General features: G+C 49.0%; 1 protein-coding gene across 1 annotated transcript; it reads left to right on the top strand.

Moving 5' to 3' along the window:
* The first annotated feature begins 1,611 nt into the window (after positions 1–1,611).
* Positions 1,612–23,147, top strand: IRF7 (interferon regulatory factor 7). The gene is made up of 12 exons (XM_048854783.2): positions 1,612–1,825; positions 3,586–3,722; positions 5,613–5,775; positions 8,104–8,311; positions 9,264–9,352; positions 10,752–10,800; positions 11,772–11,969; positions 13,816–14,052; positions 15,050–15,298; positions 15,892–16,275; positions 16,653–16,771; positions 17,785–23,147. The coding sequence occupies exons 2-12, from the start codon at positions 3,700–3,702 to the stop codon at positions 17,932–17,934; spliced, it is 1,869 nt and encodes a 622-aa protein (XP_048710740.1). The 5' UTR covers positions 1,612–1,825; positions 3,586–3,699; the 3' UTR covers positions 17,935–23,147.

Raw genomic sequence — 23,147 nt, 5'->3', positions numbered from 1 at the left:
TAAGGAAGAATATCCCAGGCTTAGTGTCTGAACAACTGTTTAAAAACACATGAAGAGTGTAAACATCAAGGAGAATAATTGATTATTGTGGTCTGAGGAGCTATTCCAAAATGTAGGTGATGCCTCTAATAGATAGGAGTAATAGGGCAAAATTAAGAACTTCAGTTTAACAGTAGGAAACATTCCTAATGGTAAGATCACCATTCCCAAGAGAAGTAATGGAAACCTACCAAACACAAGACAAAGTAAAACGAAATAAAGCAAAAGGTAGCCTTGTAAATTGAAATAAAATTTACCAGCCAACCTAGAATATCATCTGTCCTTTCCCACAAGAATGAAAATAATAATGAACAAAAAAGTGACTCATATTTCTCTCACCTTGGTTGGACAAGTAGAATTTAGCAAAGCTGCTAACAATCCTGAACCGGCAAGGTGGAAGGTGGACAAGATACAGTAATCTAATTTGGCTTTTCCATCTCTAATTTTTATAATTCTTTTAAAACTGATCTGAACAGATGAATGAATGTATTTGTCCTTGTCCACTTTGTTAATATTGAATTTAGCCTGAAGGGAAATCCTGCAAAGGACATTATATGTTACTCAAGTATCACCCTTTGTGATGTTAGAGACAATAGCAAAACTTATAACAGATTTTATTTGGACTGGAAAAATGCTAAACAAGGCAAGTGCTTGCTCATGGAAATAGACCAAGGTGGTTTCCAACATGTGAACATAAAATTAGATACAGTAGTAATTTAAGGCAAATAAATTGCATTGCAGGAAAATGCTTATATATTACTCCATATTCAGATACTGTATTTACCCCAAATTTAATTTATATACAAAAGGTATATAAAAAGAATGAACTAGTAATTAAGTATTGACTTAATAGTTTCTTGAAAACAGATCTCATTTTGCAGCAGGGCACAAATGACTATGAGGAGTCAGAGGCTATCATTTACCTGGTAGACAGGTTTAATAATTGCTGTGTGAAGTTGAGGCTTTTACATAAAATGTATTGTGTTATTAGCCAATGGCTAGGTTTAGATTCCCGCTTTGAATGCTGTGGACAGACTTCTGCAATTATTACAGAACAGGGTAAACAAAGCAAGAACCAATTACTTCAAAATCTCCATTCCTTCACGTTTTCCAGGATTTCTAATTAAAGTTTCTGTTCTGGGATTGCAGAACAAGACACATGGACACGTTGTATAAATGATATATATAAAGCTTCCCATTTTCAGTTTTATTTAATCTTATATGAAGAAAGAAAGAAAGAAAATTTTAGTGCCCAGTAATGAAGCTGGGAGGAGCTGCTGTTGCTGCAGAAACAGCTTTGGAGAAGTCCCTGACACCCTGAGACTGCTGATTGTAACATTTGCATTTGCAAACATAGCCCAGCAGATTGGCTGGGCCCTTCCACCTCTGGAGAGCCTTGTTGCTTTTTGCGAAAACAGACTCACACAGCTGTTACTCTGAAACTTGTTGCTTTATAGAAATGAAACTTTTACTTTCAAGAAGATCATGTGATTTCCAGGAAAGGAAGTGCCATATTTGGGCAGGACCAATAGAAACCACTTGCATCATCACAGCTATACTAGAAATATGCTCTGAAGAAGTTTCATGTTGTTGTTTTATTAACCCCCGTCTTGGTACAGGGTCCGCTCTGATTGGCTACAGGCTGTGATCCCGCGAACACTGTTGCCAATGTGCTGGGCTGACGACATAGTCCAGAAGAGTATAAAAGGGAGACTGGTTGCTGGAAATACTTTGATATTTCAACTATTCACAAAATCCCTGGTAACATCCTCTGGTAACAGCAAAGGTAACTGATCTGTTTTTTACTGATGCTATTAACTGATTAGAGCTGGGGAGCAGTGGGAGGAGGGAATTGAAAATAAGAGATTTGGCAGCTTCTGTGGAAAAAGCAAGCAGAATTCATCACAATCCCATAAAGCTGCCTTCAGTAGCTTCTCTTGAAACAACAGTGCAGTTTTGAATGGGTGCCAGGAGATACAAACGTTGGCTGGATTTCTTGGTAACTGGTGCACCAGGGGTGAGAGTGTGCATAAACTGGGGCGTGTGAGAGTGTGCGTGCACTGGGGTGTGTGAGTGCAGTAGGGGGTGTGTGAGAGAGAGAGAGATTTTATGCAAGTGCTGCAAATTGTGCTGGAGGATGGAAGCTAGAGAAATTCCTTTTCTACACTTTGATTCCTGACGGTGCATGAACTGTAGCTTTGCAGATCCCTCTCCTCCTCCTCCTCTCTGTTTTCTTGTGGTTTGCAGAGGTGCTCTGAGGCATGTTCGCCTATATCTGCAAAGGCCTTTGCGCGCCTCAGATGAAAGGCAGGCAGAAGTATATCTCCAAATGCTAAATATATTCTGACGAGACTCATGCCTCAGCCTGCAGCTGTGGCTTCCCCTTTCTTCCCTCTATGAATGTCACCAATACATTACTCAGCTGATTTGCACCATGTTTGCAATTCAGGGGAAGAAGGAATAATACAGACTTCTGGTGTTTCAGTGCTTAGATTGAAATACCTATTATTTCCCATCTGCATAATGCCAAACAGCAGGCTAACTTTTACACTGGTTCCTCAGCAGTTATAGTTGCTCACTTAGCACTTGCATTGCAATTTGCATTTGCAAAAGCACTTTAGAATATCTCTGCTGGATCTCTGCAGCATCCATGTGCCATAGGTGGGAATCATTATTCCCACTACACAGATGGGGAAACTAAGGTATAGAAAGGTGGGGGCGGGAGAACTAAGGCATATGGAGGTATTTGTAGCTTGCACACGATCATGCTGCAAATCAGAGATCGGGTCAGGATTAGAATTTAGCATCTCCTGACCCAAATACCTTATGCCTTCACCTTGTGAACCACTTCAGCTCTCAGTAAGGGGAATTTGATATTGCATGGATGAGACAGGCTGCCGGGATTGGGTTGGCTCAAGAGCCAGACATTAGATGCTCCTGAGATAGCTTAGCCGTCTCCTCTACTGAAGATGGGTACCAGCTGAGTAAAGGGGGAAGGGGGACTGATCTTGTGTAACATTGGAATACAGTGGAGAGTAAGGTGTGGCATGAATTGCAGAAGATTTTTCTTAAACTCAAGGAGGGCTGAGGGTTCAGCATGTCTGCAAATCCCCTTCCCTCCCTTGTGGTTTGTAGCAGGAAGCTAGAGAGGAGCGTTATAAGAAACACCCCAGCAAGTCAGGTTAACTATTGGTTCCTCAGCAGCAGTATTGTTCATTAGTCTGTAAGCTCTTAGTCGGAGGGACTGCGGGACTGCACCTGGGTTGCAGATGCAGTACAAAGAGGAATGGCTCCATCTGCCAGCAAAGCCTGCCAGCTGCATGTGCCCCTCCCTTTCTCTGAGACTGGCACCTCCTGGGGGTTTCTGCTGGGCAACCGAGCTCCCCGCCGTCCACCCTGCCCTGGCTCGGGGCTCAAAGCCACCAGTCGCCTTGCTCGAGTGGTTGTCAGCACACCCCAGAGAGGGCTCCGGTGCTGACACAGGAGTTGATTTGGGGTTCCATCATGGCGGCGAATGTGAGTGACTCTCCCTGCATCTGCCTCCAGTTCATACAGGTCCTGCTTGGAGGTTTCCAATTCACCCGCAAGAATTCCGTTTGGTACCAAAGGAGCGAACTCCCCAACCCTTCCTCCTGCAATTAACCCAAGACTGGCTGCCTGATGGCCGCATCCGAGAGCGAGGGGTAAGTGGCTTTGGGGGAGCCGGACGCGGGTGCGGTCAGTGCAGCCTGGGTGACGTACACAAGCCGGTGGGAGTAGTGCGGCCTGCACTATCTGGCTGTAACCGCTGCCGGCAGGCCGGAAAGGACACACCCCTGAGCAAGTGGATCCCACGGCAACAGCTTTTGTGCTTATCTCCCGCGGACAGCAAAGGCAGCCATGCCTGGCTGATATCTGCCAAGGAACTGCTGGAGACTGGCCCTCCGGGCTGTAAGGGTCGCCGTCGTTCACCTAAGCGGCTGTCTACTGTGGCACATGGCTGCCCGGTGACTAGCTGCTCTGTTAAAGGGAAGGCGCCACTGCCAAATTGGACGTGAGACTGCCGTGCAAAAGTACTGTCATGATTACAGGTTTGCTGAAGTGTGAAATATGACCACTTCTGTCTGCTGCAGGAAACGGGAATGGGAACATCTCCGTGAAGTATTTTAAGTTAAGGAGTGCCTGCCCTTTCTTTATCATTTGTATTCCCTTCGTGCCCACGGCCCAGAGCTGCAAAAGTAACTAGGCTTCTAACTCTTATTGAAATCAACAGGAGCTAGGTGCCTAAATACCGTTGAGGATCTGAGCCTAGAGGGCCCAAGTGAGATGGGAACTCAGTGGTGCTAGGTGCTTTGCCAGGGCTCACCACACTGGCGCCTCCTGCTGGTCTTGGGGATTAGCTCTGCGGGTCAGTACACCTACTCCCAGTGGTGCTTCACCCAGTGTCCCTTCTGCTCCCAGACCCTCATCACTCCAAGGACTGCGGCATTCTCGTCACGACCCAGCCCTCTGGACGTGTCATGATCTGCGTTCCCCCCTTCCAGGGGCAAATGTTGCAGTCTAACCGTCCCACCACTTTCCCAGTGGCAACTACAGCCAATTGTCTGGCCACTTCCCCGTGGTCCCAGCACCCTCTTCGTCCTTCCCTCAGGGCTTCAGCCTGCAAATCCCAGCAGCCAGCCAGGAGCTTTTCTCTGGTCCCTGCTAGCCACACAGCTCAGTCCAGGCTGCAGGCTTCCTTCTGCCTGCCAGATACCCAGTCCTCCCTTCTTGCACTCTAGGGAGTAACTGACCCGACTCTTCTTATAAGGGCCTGCTGGGCCTTGATTGGCTGTTCCTCACAGCCACTCTCCTATTGGCTGCTTCTTGAGCAGCCTTCCTTGGGCCCTGTTAACCCCTTGGATGCCAGTGTGGGGCAGACGCCCCATCACAGTGCTGTAGAAACTCATCAATTCATAGATTCCAAGACCAGAAGAGACAATTGTGATCATCTGGTCTGCCCATGTATCACATAACAGTCCATGTGACTTCCCCACAATAATTCCGTTCGAATATGGAAAGAGATGTACTCAATAGACCAGGTACACAACACAAAAAGCACGGGGAGGGAAAGGAAGCATTGTCATCCCCATTTTATAGATGGGGAAATGGAGGCCCAGGAAGATAGAGATTTGCCCCAAGTCACACAGGGAGTTTGCAGCACTGAGGCACCTAATTTTCATATTAATTAATTATTGACTAACAATCCATTTATAGCATTTCTGTGAACGTGTTTCTTCAGAATAACTGCACACATCCACCTTGTGTGTGCGCTTTTATCTCTTCTGATAGATGCCTAGCAGCTGTTGCTTGTTTGCGCTCACCAGCAACAGAAACCTGCAGCTGATCAACTCTGTCCTCCCCATTCATTCCCAGGGAGAAGGCAGCATTTCCTTGGGCTGCATTTTCTCCTTCAGCTGTACACACTTAGCTGGAACAGCAGATGTCTTCCCTGGCGGCTCTGGTATTACTCGATTGCTGTTATTTGCAGGGGTTGGTCTTTGATCTGCCATTGGCCAATAGGCCTGGCATAACCTCTGTCTCTGTCTTTACAGGGGTTCTCAAAAATTACGGTTTGCCTGGTGGCTGATTAAGCAGATCAACAGTGAAAACTACGAGGGGCTCTGCTGGGTAGACAAGGACCACACTCAGTTTCGCATCCCCTGGAAACACACTTCCAGGAAGGATATCAACCCTAATGACTACAAGATTTTCAAGGTAGGATCCCAAATGATTCTCTTTTCCCCATCCCCACCAACCCCCATCTCCTGCAGAAGCCAGTCCCAGTCCAGGGTAACTAATTAAGAAGAACTGGCAAAACGATCAGTGTCAATGCTCTGACGTTGCTCTGTGACATTTGCCTTATAATGGTGTGTCACTGCGTGATGCCATTGCACTGGGGGGAGGGATAGCTCAGTGGTTTGAGCATTGGCCTGCTAAACCCAGGGTTATGAGTTCAATCCTTGAGGGGGCCATTTAGGGATCTGGGGCAAAAATTGGGGATTGGTCCTGCTTTGAGCAGGGGTTGGACTAGATGACCTCCCGAGGTCTCTTCCAACCCTGATATTCTGTGATTGTAAGGATGCATCATTGTCACAGTGTGGCACCGGGCAGTAATTGGCTAGTGCCCTTTCATTCGATGGAGTATCCATCCACCAGGGTATCAGAGCACAGAAGGGTTCCTTGGCAGAATGCACACCAGGCCTCAGAATAATGACCAGCTTCAATTCCCATGGCTGTGGGAGGACCCCGATGACCCTGGTATGGTTTGTAACATGTTCCCTTGCAGTACATCATCCAGTCACTTGCTGGCCCCATGTGCTGAATGTTTCTAAGTAGAGCGTGGTTTCTAGTAAACAAAAGGCAAAGCTGGAACTCAGGCAGCGTGGAAGCTTGTTTCTGCCTGTCGTTTCAGTTATTTTCTTTAATAAATACCTCCTATTTAAAAGACTGTTTCTATACATCATAATAGGGCTTCTGCCCCTTTTGGAATTTCCTGGACTTTCCACATTTTAATGGGGTCTTCCCTGCAGACTGCAGCTTACAGGCAATTGAAAGGTTCCTAGATAAATTCTGAGCATTATGAGAGGACAACGTTGTGTTGAGATGTGACAGGAAATGTCTCAGCTCAAGCAGGTTAGAAATTTTCAGATGGAACGTTTTTCTGTTAGAAAATGCTGATTTGTCAAAATGGAAACATTTTGCCGGAATGTGTGTCAACTTCAGTGAAATATTGATGGAAACCAGGCAGGTTCCTAATCACACCCTGCCTGCCAGGGGGAGTTCCATAGAGCCCCCGCTTCCAGGTTCCCCAACCTGCCTCGCTCCCTGCCTGGTGGGTGGCTGGGATTCTGAGCAGCTCAGGGAGCTAGGGAAAGGTTTCCAAAAGATTGGAATGATGTTTTGGAATGTCACTTTTCTGAAACGAAATTTCAGAATTCTCCTTCCCTGGGAAATTTCAAACTTGCATTTTTTTTGTTCCGTTTCAGAATGATTCCCCCCCCCCCGCCCCCCCGAAATTTCAGAATTTCCTGCAGAATGGGAATTCCAGTTTCAGCCAGCACTAGGCACGGCTAAGAGTAGGATTAGACCCTCCCAAAGACTGAGCTGGCAACAGCCCTCAGAAATCCTGAAGCTGGGCTGTCTGACCACACTGAAAATTACAATAGTTGCAGTGTCACGGCTGGTAAAGGCCAAAACAATCTCCCAGTTGATTCTGCTTAACTTTTGTTTGTGATCTTTCCCATGGCAGCCAATTAACGGGCATGTGCCTTGGAAAACAAAAATAGTCACCCAGGAGACAGATCTCATTTTCAGGCTTGTTACAAAGAGTTGGACAGAACTGTGTTAACAGATCGTAGGCAATTCAGGGCAGGGCCTATCACTATACTTGTATGGTGCATAGCACCATGGGGCCCCAGATACTACCATTATATAATAAATAATAATACAGAGCAGTTGGGAAGTAGCCTATTGTAATGAATGAGCCCAGAACAACAGTAATCGAGGGGGTACCTTATAAGAAAAAGGGAAGGGGGAAAATGGGATCCACTGATGATTTTGCCTAGTATTTCTCCATTGTACGCTGCATGTCTGTATTTAGACCCACTGTCCAACATGCTCAGATGCTGTGATGATGGGAGACTGTATATGCACCTAGGCAGAGCACATGTCTGAAATCATGCTAAAATCAGCACCAGAATCCTCGGCATCCTAGGAGGAGGCTGGGTCAAGTTCTAAGCTCTTGGGTGTTTGAGTCCTGGACCACAGTAACAAAAAGGGAAAGATTACTCCACCACAGTGGTCTGAGTGGAGGTTGTGGCGGGAAAGGAGGTTTACACTTACGGCAAAGTGCTTGACGGATCCTTTAAAAAAACCAACGGTGCTAATAGAGAGCTTGGAAGGAATTGTACAGAGATCTTCATGCCTTGCTGCCCGTGGGGCTAAGATCAACATGGCTTTCTGCTTGACGGCACTGACAGACTGCTCCTTCTCTAATGCCTTCCTGCCTGTCTTCTCTCCCCCAATCCCTCTCTTTATGGAAAGGCCTGGGCCATAACCAGCGGAAAGTACAACGAAAAGCTGAAAGATCCGGCCAAGTGGAAAGCCAACTTCCGCTGCGCCCTGAGAAGCACAAACATGTTCCTGATGATGCAGGACAACTCAAAGACCTCCGAGGACCCTCACAAAGTGTATAAAATCATCAGCCCAAGCCCCGATGCTGTGGCAGCCGCTAAAGCCACGACTACTAAAAGTAAGGATGCTGGCAATACAGGCTGAAGACAGGCGCAGACAGACATGGTTCTGATTTGTGCAAGGAGCTCTTTTCTTTTACTCTCTGCCTGGCACCACTCCAGATCCAGTCTGAATAGAATGTGGCGTCATGTGGGAGAGATGGGATTTTAGGTAACTGCCTTTAAAAGTGACCAGGGCAGGGGAGGGCAATATTTCAAAAATACTTGTCCCCCAGCAACTCCTAGCGTTCTCAGTCAATGGGAGCTGCTGAATACTCTTGAAAATTAGGGCCTGTGGCCTGAACTGTGGGTGACATGGTTGGCGTGAGATCATGGTGCTTAGTGCTGCTCCCTGCTGGTAGGGCAGAAGTGCTAACCGTACCGGATGTTTTCCGAGGGCAATCTCACTGCCCTTCTCCTGCAGATTTCTGCTTTGAGGAAACCCCGTGAGCCAAATTCTAACTTAGTTGCACACGCGTTACCCTGTAAAGTCAATGGAGCTGTGAAGGCTATGGTGACGCAGGTATAAATGAGGGCAGCTTTCAAGGCTTCCCAACAAAGTGTGCAGAAGGTCATGAAGAACTGGATAAACTGGTGGCATTAAGGGCAACATTTTCAGAAGTGCCCACTAATTTTTTGGGTGCACAACTCAACACCGTAAAGGGACCTGACATTGAGAAAGGGGTCTGCATCTGCCCTCTGAAAACTAGACCTCTTCAAAGTGTCTCAAGTTGGGCACCCAAATTCACCAGTCACCTTTGAGAAGTTAGGCCCTTGGTGTCTCCAGTTGAACTCCTAAACTTGAGGGAATCCAAATTAGTGAAGAGTTTTCAACATATGGGCCTTAAGCCCTGAGCAAATCCCACTTCTTGGAACTATGGATCATGCTTAACTTCCCGTGTGAGAAATTCCATTTGCTAAACCACTGGTTTTTTCCTCCCCATCCCTGTGTAATTTGCTGTTGTCTTTTAGACAATAACCTGCATGACAGTAAAGAAGACATCAGCCCCCCTTCTGAAGAAGCCCCTAATCTGCATCACCATATGCCACAGCAACTGCAGGTACCAGAACTGGGGACGGGAGAAGCTGGGGAAGTGCTAAGCTTGAAGGAGCCCTGGAATCATCAGAACCTGATAACGTTTCACTAAACTTAGTGGCTCATGGGAAATTAACAGGGATAAACTCCCCACCCCCACGCTGCAGAGTTCTGACTCAATCAACGTCACTGCTAGAGCCCTCCATGTGAATGTGTCTCTAGACAATGTCCCTGGGAGTTGCTTATACCCTGCAGGGACAGAATCTGGCCCCAGGAAAACAGCTAGGCGAATGATCATGCATCTCTTTTTGCAAGAAGTCATGTTTGCAACACCAGATCTAAATACACACACAGCTAGCTCCTGAGCTGCAATCACAGAAGATGATCCAGCTCAGTCTTCTCACTGTGTGAAAAAAGTTTTCCACAACGGAATGAAAGAGTTTTTGCCTGGGGGAAAACTGCTTTTGTCTGCTACCATGTAACCTTTTCATCCACACAGTGGATTCAGGTGAGGAGGGAATAAAAATTACCTGTTCTGATTTTGGCATGAAAACATCCACACATTCAGGACACACTCTCTCCCCTCCAGCTCTTCCAGGAACCATGTGTCTGTCAAAGGCCTTGTCTACAGGAAAAAGTCTAAAATTTAACTAAGGGTGTGATTCAAAATCAGTTAAGCTAAACCAGGGCAAATTCTTGTGCAGACACTTTTGGTTTGGTTTAAATCAGTCTTGGTTTGGTTTAGCTTAAGTCAGTTGGGAATCAGTTTAAAGCTAAACTAGCATAAGCTCCTCTTAAACTGCAATAAGTTCCACCCAGTTGTTTGGAGCGGTTTAGTTCAAATCAGTTTTAAGTTAACCTGGTGCAGCTTTCTCATGTAGGCCTAAGACCCTGGGAGGATTCTATTGGCCGCTGTGGAACTGCTCTAATTCACAGCAGCTGAGAATCTGGCCCCTGGATCACACTGGGGGGAATTGTCTCCATTCCAGCCTCCAGTGGCCATATGCCAACATAGCTACAAACCCTCATGTCCATAAAGAAAGCCACCATTTGCATCAGGGGTGCTTATCCCTGTGTCAAGCAGGCTCCCAGGTTCTCAGCCCCTCCCTCTTGGATGCGTCTTCAAGTCAAGAACGCAAAGCGTATTTGGCTTGCCTGCATATCTGAGTAGCCACTCTCCTTGGCTCAGGCTGGCCTTAGCTGGGACTTGCATGTTTCTGCTGGGCCACTGGGAAGCAGCAAGACTAGCAACAGAATGAGGCCATGGCTGAATCCACTTCGCTGGTCAAAGCCTCTCTGTGAATGGGTGCAGAAATGCCCAGCTAATTGTAGGGGTGTTGCTTCACTGATGCACTTTCTCACGCACATCTCTGTGATGAATCCAATAAAACAAAGAGAATGGTCTTGGGTGCTTTGTTTTGCAGCCGCAGATAGAATTAGATTTGGAGATGTCGCTGGAAAACCCTCCCCAAGGTAAGTTACTTGCTGATTTTTGTTTTTTTTTTTTTAAAGTGTAAATGATTGGATTCCGGAAGATAAAACCCAGAATAGAAACCGTGGTGCTGCATATGGCCCTATGCTCCTCCATTGTTTGTTCATTGAATTGGATCTCTTTACTGAAGGCTTGGGCACTCGATTGAGAGTTGGGAGCCCGGGGTTCTCTTTCCTGCTCTGCCACTGATCTATTCAGCACCTTGGTTGAGTCTCTCGGCATTTCCACATGCCCTGGGGCAGGAAGCAGGATGAACTAGCCAGGAAATTATCCTGAGGCATACAGACTTTGAATCAAAGTCGTTGCTTCCTAGTGCAATAGCCCTGCGGCTTTTCCACCTTGTCTGGAATTCTGGTGGAAGGTCGGTGTTGCATTTAATTCTAATCGAATAGAACAGGAATGAATAAACATAATACATGCTTGGGAAGGAGATAAGAGAGAATAACAATATGGCGGAGCTGATAAACCTTTGCTCGAATAAGCAGTCAAGTTTAATCCTTGTTCAGTTCAGATTCAGTGCCCAGTAGTTGGACTGTGGTCTGATTGCCTTTAAAACCAGCCTATTCAAGATCAATTTCTAACCCAGCTATCAAAGACACTGCCCCATAGTCGGTGGGTCTGTGGCAACAAGTCTGTCAAAGAACCCCTGCGTGATGCCATCAGGGGCAACAGCCCCGGGCAGGTTCAAACGTGGTGCCAAGGTCATTGGGGAGACAGACCTTGGCCAACAGTGTCACACCCCCAACAGCTCGCTTTGGCCCAGCATGGTGAGGTCCTAGCCAAACCCCATGGGCAGGAGCAGGGCTATTGCAGGCTTCCACTGTGCAAAGCGAACTCCTGAGGAAAACCAGCTTCTAGTGGGACAGGTGGAGAGGTGCATGAGAAAAAACTTGTGACAGGCATAGAGACGTGCATGTGATTGAGACCGTCCTCGGCTCTTGTTGCTCCACAGAGATGGACAGCGTGCAGAACGAAAGGCCAGCCTACGACCCTGGCAGGAATCTGTCCCAGGGCTACACCACCAATAATTTGGTGCCAAACGGCTACCAGTGCAGCCCCGACATACTCCAGTGGATTCTGCAACAGTGCAGCTTAACCCAGAGTGGCTGCAGCCCGCAGCAGCTGCCGTGGGCTCTGGATGGAGGTTCAGGTAGGCTGAGACCCCAAAGAGCAGAGCTGTACCCAGAGGCACCTATGTTTCATAATACAGCTGGCTCTCACTGGACCTCCCAGTGACTTCCTAGGCCTGTGTTAGAAATGTTGGGTGCGGAGTGTCGGGACAGTCCCATTGTATTCCAGGGGTGAGGGAATCCTGCCCTGCCTTCTGATGTGCTCGTCGAGAGCTGTGGTTCTTCACCGTCCCATGCCAGCAGAGCCTTCTCCCACAGCGCGGGCAGTTCCAGACAGGAAGCCAATGGGCTGCAGGGAGGTGCCTAGGAGGTATCCCTCTCAACAGCTGCTCCAGCCCACGTACTCAGCTCAGAAACCAAGTGGCAGGTTATTGTACAGCATCCAAGCAAAAACAATGAAGAGGATCTAAAGCAGGGGTGTTGCCCGCCCCCACCCTGTGGCCCTTGAGGCTCTTAATTGTGCGCCAAGGGCGACTGCATAGAAGAAAATGTGTACTTGGTTCTCAACGAACATGTGTCCCTGAGCAGCATCATGTGACTTTGCAATGCAGTGTTTGTGTCAGCCTGGTTGCTGCAGCAAGGTGCTGGGAATGCTGCTGCCCAGCCAACACCCACTGCATCTCCCTCAGCAGCTCTGATGTGAGCCAGAAAGACGGGGAGCGGCTACTCTCCCTTCCCTCCTGCAGCTGCTCAGCAGCACCCCTGCTGGCTGCCTGCTGCATTACAGGCGAGAGAGGTTGCTCTCTTCCCTGTGGGGCTATGGGAGCTGTAGGGAAAGCGGGACAGGAGTTTGACTAGCACGGTGTGGGTCCTGGAGGAAAGCCTGGCAAAGGACTTAGTCCCCTTCCCCACACAGTCATCCAGGGCTGCCCAGGAGAAAGGAAAGCCAAAAGCCATTCTGATTCTCTGCCCCATAGGCTAGAGCTCCAGCTGTGACCCCTTCCTCCTGCATGCCCGCTGCTGGCAGGACGTCTAGGAGCCAGCTGTGCTCACTCTGGCTCCTGCTGGGGACTCCCCCACATAAGCGAACAGTGTTGCCCACTCTCAGGATTTTAAGCATTGAGTCCTGGGCTATTTGATATCTTGTTGTAGAGCCCCAGCTCCTGGAGTCATGTGATGAGACAAAATTCCCACCTTTCATTTAAAAAATTAGAAATAAGTTTCTGGTTGCAGAGAAAAGCTTGAAACCGTGAACTTGAGGCTCAAAACCAGAAGGCAAATAAAAAGAGCCCCAAATTGGGGGCAGGGGGGTGGTTATGTTTGGGGACTTGCATGATGATTTGAGAGCAAGATGGGCTGGTGACACCATGGGAGTCCTGCTGGGTAGGTTCCATGCCTGCCTCAGCAGTGGAAAGCAAGCCAAATTTTGGATTGGGATCCCCCCTGCTCTTTCTGAGACGTCTGACCTTCAGGCTGGGAAGCTCTGGGGCCATTTCTGTAAAACTAAAACAAACGGCAAGGGTCATTCACCCTGCCCACCCCAAGACCAGACCTATGCTAGCTGCGGGCAGCAAGGGCCCTGCACTGAGCCACTCACCCACATCGGGTGTGTTGCATCTGGGTGGATCAACCCCCGAGGTCAGGGTCGGTCAATAGCAATGAAATCCATCTCCCCTCCCTGTTTGGATTCCCAAAAGTGAGGTTCGGGCTAGGGTTGGGAAGCATGGGGAGTGGTGGATACTGCAAAGGGCATTGCCATGGTAAAGCTTTATCCAATAGGAAGATCTTGCAGCATTTCCAAAAGGAGAGAGCGAGCACGCTCAGCAGCTATTGAATTGTCTAATGTAATGGCCAGCATGCTGCAGTGCCTTACCCAACTCTGGTAATTAACACTGGGTTTCTTTCCCCCTCCCCGCCCTCCATCAGGGGAAGTACCATATGAAGACAGCCAAGGCTATCCAAACCAACATATGGGCCAAAATGGCTACCCACCGCAGGGGAGCGGAGCGGCAAATGGACCAGTGGAGAACTATCACCAACCCGTTGGCCAGTGGGTGACCCAACCCATGCAAAATGCTTACGACCCTTCTGCGGCCTCACTTCTACAGCAGCCCCTCCCATCCAGAACAGTTCCTGGCATAAGTCAGCTTCTTAATAGTGCAGGTCAGTATATCCCCATTATCTGAGAGCTGGCCGGTGTAAACAGGCACTTGAGACAGAAAAGACTTGTCGGATCATTGGAAGGTTATGCTCCCCCCCAATAGCAAATGAAGCAGATATGGAACTAGGCTTCGGAGGGTTAGATTTTTATCGGTAAATGTCGGTAATCGATTTCACTCTACACACAAACCGAGGAATAAATAGTCCATCGATAAAAATTGAAATGTGCAGAGAAGCAGCATTTTTCTTCCTCTGCTGAACAATTCACGAGAGTTTGGTTTAGGGCTATGGGCTGTGCACATTTTGACCAGTGAGGTCGACAATTCGGGTTCTAACAGTTATAAAGCTTTAGCTTTTTGAAATCAAGGTCAGTCGTTAAAGAATTACTGCCTGGCCTGGCCTGCCCTGCCATCTGACCCCCTCCCATCACTTCCCACAACTGTGAACATTTAAACTGGGGGAGGGGAGGGGGGAAATGCTTAAAAATAAACAATCACCATTATCCTCCAGTTCTCAGAAATAAACACCGAGCTCTGCCAAGCCTACTTAGAGCTGATCCTGCACAGGAAGCCAGTTTGCCAGAAGAGCTCAGCTCCCGTTCAGCACCGAAATGAAGCTGTTTGCTAGATCTAAAACTTCCCCCATTCCCTTGCAATTACTCATCCCGCACCAGCAGGACGTGAGGTGCATTCGGGAGACAGTCTCTATCCCAAAGAGCTTCCAGTCTAAATGTGGAGGATGGGAGGCAGCAAAAGCAAAACAACCGAGCAGTGACGCTGTGCGGGCATCTGGGCAGTACTGTCGTTTGTCAGAATGATGATATTGTTTCCTTCTCTTTAAAAACTGCCTTTTTTCCTTTGGACAGACAGTTTAGGGCTTAAAGCAGGGGGTTTTCAGGAGGGACTGTAGAAGAGAGTGGGTGAAAAGAGCGGAGCTAAGCAGAAACTAACGGGTTCGTTACTGCCTACCCGTCTCACAAGCCTATTGTTCTCCATCCTAGCGGAAGTCCTGTTTGCAGGGAGACCTCACTACAATAACCACGCGGGCGTCCAGAGCACTTTCCCGAGCGAAGCGCCTGCAGGAAACGCAGTGATCTATCAGACGCTGAATGGCCTGGGAGAGAACAGTTATCACCAGCCGGCGAATCAGTGGGCAGCCCCCGAGCAGAACAGGTTGACCCTGCTGGCCGCCCCTCTCCCAGAGCAGCATCCTCCTCCCCCCAACACAGTGCCATCGCAGAACAATACAGGTCAGTGACACCACCCCAGCTGCCTGCCCCAGGGAAGGAGACCTGCCCCAAGCACAGAGTACATCCGTCACCCACCCCTCCCTCTTCCCTCTGAAGGTGAACAAGGACTGGGGCAGACTTGTCAAAGCTTTAGGAAAACACAGCTATTGGAACCGAATGGCACCGACCTTTCCCACCCCACCCCTAGATTAGAGGGCCCTCTTCACTTCTCTTGGAGGTTTAGACATCTCGGCTTCAGGTTTGAAATAGATACCCCGCCCCACCCCCATCCACATCTCCGCAGCCCCGTCTCCGCTTGCAGAGGGGGATCCAGGAAGTTCCATGGGGACCAACTGCAGGGATGGACAGGTACCATAATGCCAAGGCAATGCTCTGCTGAGACTCCCAACAAGGACACCAGTGGCAGCCGGGCATGGGGACAATGGGCTCAGCATGTTGGGGGCTAATCCAGCATCCACTGAGGTCAGTGGAAGTGTCTTCACTGACTTCAGTGAGCATTACATCGGGCCCTTGGCAAGCAGCCTGTTCGGAACCAGAGCGCACCTGTTCCTGTCAGGCCCTATATAGTCCAAGCGTTCCCTCGTCTCTTGCAGAAACCATTCCTCCCACTATGGACATCACCATCTATTACCGAGGGAGGCCGCTCCATGAGGTGCAGGTGGCCACCAGCAGCTGCCTCTTCGCGTACAATAACGAGGACCCCACCTTTGCTCCGAGCTGCACACAGGTGGTCCAGTTCCCAAGCCCAGATGAGCTGTCTGACCAGAAGCAGGCCCAGTTCACCAGGCAGCTGCTCTTGAACACAGGACTGCTGCTGGAGCAGAAGCACAAGAAGATCTATGCCAAGCGCCTGAATAAGTGCAAGGTTTTCTGGGCCCTCTCCAGGCACTTGGTGAACATGGCTCAGAGCCCTGAGCCCAAGCTGCTGCCACGCGGCATCGAGATGGAGATCTTCGACTATGAGGTGTTCTCAAAGGGTGAGTCTGCATCCGGGTGTGGCTTACTCTATGGGGCCAGATTTACGGGTAGCAGTTAGATTAGCTGAGAGAAACTCCAAGAGACGTTACTTTCCATACGTTTTCCCCATGGGGCTCCAGTGTGGTCGAGGCGCGTAGGCTGACCAAGGGCCGGAGCCCAGCCTGCATAAGCACTGGGCTCCAGGTTTTGCCTGGGCGCTTCGGAGAGAAGAGAGAATGGCCAGGAGCAAGGGTGAGGGAGCCCCAGAATCTCCTAATTGGAAAGCTCCTCTCGTGGCCACCGTCCCCTGACCATCCTAGGGCAGTTTATTTAATCCAGCCACCCCAATGCCTGCCTTGTCCTTGTGCTACTAAAACCATCCTGTTTCCTTCTGCAGAGCTGAAGGATTTTAAGGAACATCAAAGGGCTGCATCTCCCGACTTCACCATCTACCTTGGCTTTGGGCAGTGCTTCTCCAAATCCAAGCCCAAGGAGGCCATGTTAATCCTAGTGAAGGTGAGCCAAGAAACATCATTCTCCCTTAGCTATGGAGGGAAGTGATGGCTAAATGCCAAGCATCCTTCGTCTCTGGCGGGATGGTTCAGGGGTTAGTGTTTGTTCACTGATGGCCAGCTCCACTGACTTCAGTGTTGACGTGCAGCCGCTAAGAGGCTGCGCCCCTCTTCTGCGTGGAGTGGCCATGGGTCCATGTAGCTGGTGAGGAGCTAGTGCTTGAGTGGAGATCCCTGAGTAACCAGCGGGGAGAGATTTACCCCCCCCACCCACTCAGCTTCACAGCCACATGGCAAGAAGTGGAGAATCCTCCTCTGCCTCTAAAGCTTTACAGTCCTGGGAGGGTAACTAAGCATCTCTTTCTAGCTTAATTATTAGTCCTCTTTGACTATCCAAATTCCCCTCCAGTGAGCCCTGCCAATGCACAGACCAGTCCTGGCTCGCCGCTGTTTGGGAGGGGTGGGAACGCATACCGTTTAGCACTCTGACACTACCATGACGGGTACCAAGATGAGAACCTAGACCGATCTGATGGGGCTGCAGCGTAGGCATAAGGGCCTTCTAGGGAATAGCCCCAGTGCAGAAACCCCTTTGGTCCAGTCACAGAGCCAGCCCTATGCTGCTTTCACAGCAGCCCTCGCTGCAGAGTGTAAGTTTAAGGAAGGAAGAGGTGGATCAGGCACAGAAAAGCTGTGGCCAAGACCGACCTGTACCCTGGCTATTCTGCATGCCTGCAAAGCCCACAGCAGGCTGTTGCAGCCAGCACAGGGCTGAATCTGGGGTTGCCAGACAGGTGAGAGATGCACTTGCCACACTCTTGCACCGCAAGCCCTCACTTCCTTGTCTCTGGGCGTTGCTGACAGAGCATGTCTCCCCCAGCAGTCACCCCCTGGGGCAGGGGAACAGATGGAGGCTCTGACGGGGCCATTCACGTGGCTCATTCAAAAGAGGCAATGCATAGCAATGTGGCGGCACAGGTGAACGCCTCCTGAGGGGTGTTTGTTTCTCTCTTGCAGCTGGTGCCCAAGTTCTGTGAGTATGTCCATGACATGGCCCTGCGGGAGGGAGCCTCGTCCCTGAACAGCGGGAATGTGAGCCTCCAGGTGTCAAGCTGCTTCAACAGCTTGTATGACCTCATTGAGCAGTACAACATGCAGATTGACTGAACCTCCTCCCCTCCCTAAGATCTGATCTGCACGTGGGAGAGCAGCATTGGCCCGTCCTTGCCTAGGTCTCTGCCTGACTGGCCTGCCTTTGAAAACACTGCCGCCTTTCCCCTGCCCACTTGCATCAGTTTGCCCCCATCAGGAAGTGTGTGTGTGAGATGATGGGTGGCCTTGTGGCTTAGCCACTTCACTGGCCTCAGTAAACCTGGGTTCAGTCCATGCTGTGCCACCTCCTTAGTGACCTTGGGCAAGTCACTGCAGCTGGGGGCCTCACTTTCCCCATCTGTAAAATGGGAACAATTCCTTATCTCATAAGGTTGTGAGGATAAATGTATGTGAGGTGCTCAGATATTACAGCACTAGACAGCTCAGTCTTCCCTACTCAGGGCCACCAATTGAAAATAGAGATTTTTTTCCCCAGCTGAAATAAACAGGCTACCAGACACTGTGCTCTGAAGGTAGAAGCAAGAGAATCTTCCTCTCTGCTTCAGGAGTTCAGCAAGAAAGTCAGGGTGTGCACGGGGAGGGAAACGACAGTGGGGTGGGGCATACTCATCTACAGCACTGCAATGTAATGATCTTGTGTCTCTGTCTGGGCTGAGCTGGCTGGGTTTTAAGCTGAGTGAAGGGTGGTGACAGGGAAAAAATCCTTATCACCGCCTGTTGCTGACGTGAGTGAAGCAGGAGTCCTGGGGGTGGGTCGTACAGTAGCCCTGGCCAGCTCTCCTGGGGTCACAGGGTTGGTACAAGGTGAACTAATCCGTCAGACAGTGACTTAGCCACAGCTCCTAACTTCCATTGATTTGAATGGAAGTTTGGAGCCTAAATACTTGAGGATCTGAGCTTTAATCAGCTGATAGACCACTATGGAAAAATCCCCACCCAGGGCTAGGAACAGGGGAGAGGCCCCTATAGAAGACACAGATTCCACTTTCTCCTCATGCTATGTCCCTTTCAAGCGCTCGCCTGTCAGAGATCTGTGAAATGGAAGCACCCATGGTTCGGTAGATCTGCTAGACACGTCAGCTGTGCCCAAGTAGCATACAGACAGCTGAAGTAAGCAAGCTCGAGGAGGGCTGCTTTAAACAGCTGTGCCATGCCTCAGGCCCTCCCCTTACCCCAATGCATTGAGAGGGGAACGAGGAGAATGAGTAACACCCTGAACAGTGTAGCGGAGGGGAGGCCCGGAAGCCACAACAGAGGCTGGTCCTGCTCCCAGTGGAATTTTGCCATTGACTTTCCTGGGAGCAGGATCAGTCCTATTCCAAAGTAGCTTGCTCCCCCAAATGTGCCCGGCTAATAAATTAAAGTTTAGCGCCGAACACTGTATTCTAACCTCTCCACACTCTGCCTGAGTTCAGTTTGCAGGCCCAGCCGCGCTCGGCCTTGCGCGTGTTGTATGAGCCCATTCGCCCTACAACTCCTTGTCGTCCTTGAGCAGGGGGCGGTCACTGCCTGAACCAAGTCACACCGACAACACTCCACTTCATTCTTTGCCAGCTTCTTGCCCCACAAAGCACAGTCACACAAGAGAAAAACATGCCATGTTCCTGTAGTCCACCATACCGCCGCCCTACCCCTTTTTCTGTCCCGCTTCCCTTGGACACCACAGCACGCACGCGCTGGCCTGCTGTCATCTGATGAACACACAGCATACATAGGCACAGATCCATAAAGCTGGCACTTTCCTAACCATACATGCTCAGGGTAACCTGTTGTTTTAATGGGCATAGGCCAGCAGTTCTTAAACTATGGTTCACTGGCTGCCTACACCATGCTCCTTATTTCCTGCACCTCTTCTTTTTTTGGTAATTTATTTATTTAGTACAGTTTCAGAATGCTTGTCAGGGGCACCCAGAGTGTAGGCGGGGTGCTTTTTTATTTATTTATTTTTTTTAAACTGCAGTGTAGCCAAAATCTCAACACCTTAATTGCCTTTCAAACAGCCGCACGGGCACTAAGTGCCACCGGTGCTCTGCCCATGTGAACAGTTGCGCTAGTGGCCACAGTGATGATGTGCGATCAGAGCAACGCCGCTTGTGCGGCGGGATGGGTCATAAGACATTGGGTCGTGACCAACACTGGACCAGTAGGGGAAGGCCGACTGCTGTAGACTACTGCCAGGCAAGCAGGCTGGACTCTGACAGGAGACCTGTATGAAACTGACATTGCACACTGGATGTTGTTTTCCTCCAAAAGCAACTACAGATGTTAGCTTTAGGACCCTTCCCTGTCCTAGCTTAGGGGTTGCTATTGCTAAGACACCTGAGTATCAGCATGTTATCTGAGCACTGAGCATCTGTGGAAAGCAGCAAGAGGGAGACGAGCTTATCTTCCTCTTTTTGCCTGCCCACAATTCTGAGCTGTATATATTTATTGTGTTAATATGATTCTGGGTAGTTTCAGTGATATGTCATTTGAAATTTCTTGCATTCCATGAGTTTAGGAACTGAGGGTGAGTGAGGCCGTAAACGAGTGGCAATCCACTTGGTCATCGCAATGTGTGCGTGTATCACACACACACACACACGGAGGTTGGCCTCCTCACCAGCAGCTCTAATTGCTTCCTCCTTTTCCTTTTAAGGCTGCTTGGATCTTTATACAGGTCATCCTGACTGAGCTGTGAGTCTCAAAAATGCAAGTGTCTCAAGGACTGACAGCTGAAAGTTTGATTTAAATAGAAAAATTAATGGACTCCAGGAAGTCTCATCCTCTGCCCTTCCTTTGAGCAGGCAAGGGCATTTTAAGAAAAAAAAAGAAGGGGTGGAGGGGGCGTATAGAAATCAGGGAAGCAGGTCTTCCCAAACCTATGCACTGATGGAGCCCAACATACCTTACAAAGGGTGAGTGAAACCCTGGCCCTGCTGAATTCAGCGGGTGTCCTGCCATTGACATCACAGGGGCCCGGATTTCACCTGGTGTGTCTGGCAGAATGTTAAGCACTAATATTAAAGTATAATTTATAGAACACCTGCCCCACTGTGGTACTTTCCCTAGGTTTTTTTTATTGCTTAGGTAAATTGGGCATGTTTATGTTTTAGCTTCCTTTTATTAGCACAGGGCTCTGTGTGTCATCCAAATGGACTTTGGCCTAAGTTTTCAAAAGTGACTTGGGGGCCCCGCTGGGACACTTTTTAAAAGGGCCTGATTGTCAGAACATGTAGAACACCTGCTCTCTCAAAGTCAGGCCTTTTAAGGTGTCAAGCCAGCACCCACAAACTGAACCCCTCTGCCCCCCACAAATCACTAGTAAATGTAGGTGATTGCAGGTCTGTGTACAACTCCCTGCTCCTGGATGGAATGTCACCTGTTTGAGTGGGTCCAATCTGGGGCTGACCTAGAGGACCAGCACTTGAGCAGCTAGCGAGGCCTTTGGCTTTGCAGCTGAACTGTGACTTCCAAATAGAGGCAAATCCCTTTACATGGGCTAGGGTGTAATTCAGTTGGTGTGGCAGTCCAGCCCTCCCCCAGCCAGCCTGAGAGTGGAGAGGGGCTCTTCTCCTGACATCTTGTACTGGAGTTCAGTTTTACACCACAAGCGGGTTGGTCTTTGCTGCTGTTGGCCTCACAGAAGTCGTTCCAGCATGAGCAGAAAGGCTTTAGGAGTCTAATCTGGCTCCAGTTGAATTCAGTGGCCAAAGTAAACGATTCCAGGGGGAGGTGAATCAGCCTCAAGGGGCTGCTTGCCTATAGCACGAGGAGGAGATAGACAAGGGCAAGAGGAGGGAGACATGAAAGCAGCAGGTCAAGGTGTGCAGGGTTGAAAACAGCCCCACACGCAACTGGCAAGATGTGCCAAGCCCCTTCTCCCTCTTCTCTATGGAGCAGCAGCAGGTCTGGTGCCTTCTAGCTCAGGTGTTGAAGGCTTTAAGTAGCATTTGACTTTAGTAATATGCCTTTTTCTAATGTCATGTCTCACGCAGCCAGAGGGTTTTTGCACTCTCTGTAGAGCAGGCATTGCATTCACTGGGAAAGGATTGCACAGCCCGAGAACACTCAGTGGTTAACGAGACTGTAGCCTGACAGGGCGTAACTTGTCTCGCAGTGTTAGTGCGGTGTGTGGGAGGGATGGATGAGTCACAAGCCAGTCCTTCAGAAGCAGGCTATAACTAGGTTCTAAATGGTCCTTCCTCGTTATCTGCTGTAACGAGGAAGGACCATTTAGAACCTAGTTATAGCCTGATAATGATGCTCATGAGAAAAATCAAAGCACAGTGTATCCAACATGATTGCGTTACCAAGAGCGTGTGTGGACACAAACTGGGTAGGGAGGCAGCCTCAGTACAAGCTGTACAGTAGAAGGGCCTCTCGCTATTGCCCTGAAATGCCAAGCTGATCTGAGTTGGGTGCTACGGACTATTTTGCCTTTTTAATAAAACGACCCTTGTGATTTGATTTAAAAATTGCCTAACTCGCATCACAGGTACAGGGGGGATTGATTGTGTTCTCTCACACCTCAGTTGTGATCATGGGAGTTCCACACAAAGCAACACATTAAAGCCCTTCATTTTCCTTCTCTCCACAACTTGGACTGCAGAAGGAAGTAGGAAATAAAAGGACACTAATGACCAGCTGCTTCATACTAAGCCAGAAAATCAAATTTCATGGATCAGCCTCTGCACTGCACCTTTGGGAGGCAATCAGTGAGAGTGTGTTAATTAAATATGGATTTTTGTAGTGTACTTTTTGATACTTGGTTAATGACTGCTACTTCCCATATGATGGAATAAATAGGCTGCTTCCCCAGAGGTTGTAAACTGGCATAGCTCCTGACACAAATCATGCTTTCAGCAAATCAGAAGACCCGGAAGTTCTGGTTCTTCGTTAACAGGCATAAGGTGAATATTGTTTCTTAGTGAAGAAACAGGGCCTTGATCCAAAGCTTAACAGGAGCCTTTCCAAAGGGGTTCAGTGGGCTTTGGCTCCAGCTGCTAATGTTGAAGGGATCACAAAATCTGAAAGCTTCTTTCCGTCTTCATTAAGAAATGTTTCTTAGAACTGTAATTGAGGCCAACTGTAATTCTCTTCTAACACCAGGTCAGTTTTTATACATTGTGCCAGTTTTTTGTGTGTATTCTGAGTAGTGCAAACCTTTCAGCTACTGATGTGAGCGAAGCTCTCTGTTCACATTGCTCATCTATGCATCAGCACGGGCAGGAAAAGTGCCCTTTTCCCCTCTTGTGTCTGTGTAAATAAACTGACATTCCACTGTC

The sequence above is a fragment of the Caretta caretta genome, chromosome 6, assembly GCF_965140235.1.
Source record: "Caretta caretta isolate rCarCar2 chromosome 6, rCarCar1.hap1, whole genome shotgun sequence".
Lineage (NCBI taxonomy): Eukaryota > Metazoa > Chordata > Testudines > Cheloniidae > Caretta > Caretta caretta.
The sequence above is the reverse complement of the archived record's forward strand: the minus strand, read 5'-3'. Positions and strand labels throughout refer to the sequence as shown.

Excerpts from the sequence above, each read along its gene's own strand:
- IRF7 (XM_048854783.2), top strand. The coding sequence starts at position 3,700 with ATGGCCGCATCCGAGAGCGAGGG. Across the intron at positions 5,776-8,103 it reads ATGACTACAAGATTTTCAAG|GCCTGGGCCATAACCAGCGG; the intron begins GTAGGATCCCAA and ends CTTTATGGAAAG. Across the intron at positions 10,801-11,771 it reads GCTGGAAAACCCTCCCCAAG|AGATGGACAGCGTGCAGAAC; the intron begins GTAAGTTACTTG and ends GTTGCTCCACAG.